The sequence below is a fragment of the Zingiber officinale genome, chromosome 5B (assembly GCF_018446385.1).
Source record: "Zingiber officinale cultivar Zhangliang chromosome 5B, Zo_v1.1, whole genome shotgun sequence".
In the NCBI taxonomy this organism is placed as follows: domain Eukaryota; kingdom Viridiplantae; phylum Streptophyta; class Magnoliopsida; order Zingiberales; family Zingiberaceae; genus Zingiber; species Zingiber officinale.
In genome coordinates this window covers 122,280,795-122,283,926 of record NC_055995.1, presented here as the reverse complement: position 1 = coordinate 122,283,926, position 3,132 = coordinate 122,280,795, and the positions used below count along the sequence as shown (strand labels likewise).

At 47.2% G+C, this 3,132-nt stretch overlaps 1 protein-coding gene across 1 annotated transcript; it reads left to right on the top strand.

Annotated features, from left to right (window-relative positions):
• The first annotated feature begins 1,445 nt into the window (after positions 1-1,445).
• Positions 1,446-2,718, top strand: LOC121985729 (cytidine deaminase 1-like). The gene has a single exon (XM_042539341.1). It carries the CDS (start codon positions 1,568-1,570, stop codon positions 2,477-2,479), a length of 912 nt encoding a protein of 303 aa, XP_042395275.1. The 5' UTR covers positions 1,446-1,567; the 3' UTR covers positions 2,480-2,718.
• The last annotated feature ends 414 nt before the right edge of the window (positions 2,719-3,132 follow it).

The following is a 3,132-nucleotide window of genomic DNA, read 5'->3' as shown; positions in this document are numbered from 1 at the left end:
TTTTCAGCTTCACATTTTTAGATAGGATCAGTTATTATTCTTCACCATCATTTGTCTCAATGACTAACATTTCTTGTTTCCAATTCTTTTCCTTGGTATGCAAATTTGCTTATAGCACCGGGTCACGCCTCCTCACAAGCAACATGGAAGCCATCTGTCTCGCAGTAAAGATTCTGATCTGGTCCGCAAATTGTGGACGAGGGGATGATCCCTTGCATGAGGATTCTTGATTTGGATAGACTCCACCTTTAAATAGGTGGAATCTATTCAAATCAAGGATCTAAAAAAATGAATCATCCTCTGATCTGTAATTTATGGATCAAAGAATCCGTCCTGCCAGTCTCGTGTATCATCCTCCCCATTCCTAATAAAAAAAAGTATAATAATATTACATTGCTGCCACTGCTGTATTCAAACATTAGAAAGAGATAAAATGACTTTTAGAAACAAAAAACCTAAGGATTTTTGCACTTGTCTTCAAAATATTATTCAGACTTGTTTTTTTAATGAAATAGGCTTACGCAAAAAAAAACCACTAAAATTGTGTCAACTTCTGAATCTCTCTGCATTACAGAAACAGATCAGCAGCAGCTCAATATCAGGTGATTACGCTCTGTGTCTTTCATATTCCATCTCCAATTATATAAAATAAAATAAATTATAAATCAATTTATAGTTAATCATGCAATAATTAAGAGATGGGAGAAATTTTTCTCCAAAAATATACACACACGAGAATTAATACATGATCCATCATAACACATCTGCCATCCTGTTTGCCTCATCCAAATCAATCAAAACCCTGTTTCTAATCTATCAGCTGTCTGTGATTTACTTTGTTTCTAATCTATAAATGAAGAAGCGACAATAATGGAGGAAGCACGGACTCCACGTGGAGTTGTAGGAGGTCGTGTAAGTGGAGTTTAGCTGGACTACAGAGAACAACTGCCACGCTTGTCCGATTGCGTCGTACAAGTCAAATCACATCCGCAAGGTTCAATTGGCTCTACAGTCTGACTCACACCTCACCCAACGGGAGTTAAAAATTAAAATCATGTGTTAGACTGGATGGAAATCCGCTTCAGCCATGCACGAGATTAGCTGGAAAGTACCACCATATTACTGCAGCTGCGTGCTAGATTGTGGGGGAATCATTGGACGGAGGAGGATCTTTGTACACGCATGAGACGCAACCACTTGGAGAAAGAACAAGGAACTTCCACCGAAGCAGTGCAAGCATCCCCCAACCTGTGGACCAGCGCCTCGCCTTCGAGTCAATTTGTATGGAGAGAATATTACAAATTAAAAAGATAACAAGATAAACATGCTGACAAAGAGATAAAATAAAGGAAAGAAAAAAGCGCTGTTGTGAAGGGTCTGATTCCCTGTTGAACGGTCCGGTCTGAGTTTAAAATGACTGCTTTGGGTGGCGTTTAAATACATTGCCTCATGGTCTCGAACGACAGACAACAAACCGAAGGCAGAGAGGCACAGCCAGGGGCGGGGCCATTGTTTCGCATCCCCCTTCCTAGCTTCCCGGAGAACCGAACAAGTGTAGACGGAATCCATGGAGCCGGCGATCTCGACTGGCGGAAGGTTCGTGATCGAGGCGGAGGAGGCGGAAGCGCTGGCCAAGGAGGCGGGCGTCACGGCCGTGAGGGAACTCGTACCCCTCCTCGTCCCCGCGGCCAAGCTGATGGCGCGACCCCCCATCTCCCGCTTCTCCGTCGGCGCCGTCGGGTTGGGCGCCAACGGCCGCATCTTCGTCGGCGTCAACGTCGAGTTCCCTGGCCTGCCGCTGCATCACTCCGTCCATGCCGAACAGTTCCTGGTGGCCAACGCAGCTGCGCACGGCGAGTCCGCGATCCTGTACATCGCCGTATCCGCCTTCCCTTGTGGCCACTGCCGCCAGTTCCTCCAGGAGATCCGTGGCGCCGGGGAGATTCAGATCCTGGTCACCTCCGACGCCGACCCCGCCTTCCGCCCCCTGTCCTCCCTCCTGCCCCACCCTTTCGGCCCCCACGATCTCCTCCCCAAGGGCGCGCCGCGCCTCCTCGAGCCGCACGAAAACGACCTCGGTGGCCTCGATCGCAATGGGGGCGGAGGAGGCGGCGATTTGGGGCAGAGGATGCGGGAGGCCGCGAAGGCGGCGGCTAGGGCATCGCACGCGCCGTACTCCGGGTGCGCGGCGGGGTTTTCTGTGGCCGACGGGAAGGAAAGGGTGTACGCCGGGTCCTACGTGGAGTCGGCCGCGTACAACCCTAGTCTCGGCCCCGTCCAGGCAGCGATGATCGCCTGCCTGGCCGCTGGCGGCGGGGGCGAGGGAGAGGTCGTCGGGAAGGGGATCGTGGAGGCGGTCCTAGTGGAGAAGGAGGCCGCGGCGGTGTCCCACGAATCGACGGCGAGGATCTTCCTCGCGGCCGTGTCGCCGGCCGCGCGCCTGGAGGTCTTCCGCTTCGAGTCCTCCGCCGCGGAGTGACTTCGTGCAGGCGGTCACGATCATCCATAAATATTAATTAACGGTCACGATTCAATGCCATATATCAAGGATCAAACTATATTGTATGCGTGTGTGTATTCTCGTGCTTTTCCTAATTCGTGCAAAGGAGTGAAAAATCTCGTAATAAGAGAAGCTTTAGCGTACAAGCAAGTCATCACAGCACAGCATTCCCAGGAATGTTCTATCGCACTCACTCAATGGATTGATTTGAGATAATAGACGGCTTTCTCCAATAATGCGTATTATCATAATGATGGTGATGGAACATTGTCACGTGACCAAATTAATTGTCACGTGACCAAATTAATTGAAAACATGATTAACATATATATATATATATATATATATATATATATAAATGAGTCTAGTTATTTGTGAACGATTCGGTCAAAACTTGACTCTAGTTCAAAATTGGTCAAGCTCGAGTCGACTCGTTTAATATTCAAGTTGAACTCGAGCTCGTTTACCACTGGAAGTTAATTTAATTTTTTAATAATTAAAATTATTATTATTTTTAAAATAAAGAACGTGTCATTTGATGTATTTTAGAGTCTAGAAATTTAACATCTTTTGATTACGTCTTTATTTAGAGAAGAAATTTTTACAAATATGACATAGTTGGTGATTGAACT

Coding starts and splice junctions, on each gene's coding strand:
- LOC121985729 (XM_042539341.1), top strand. CDS start 1,568: ATGGAGCCGGCGATCTCGACTGGCGGAAGGTTCGTGATCGAGGCGGAG.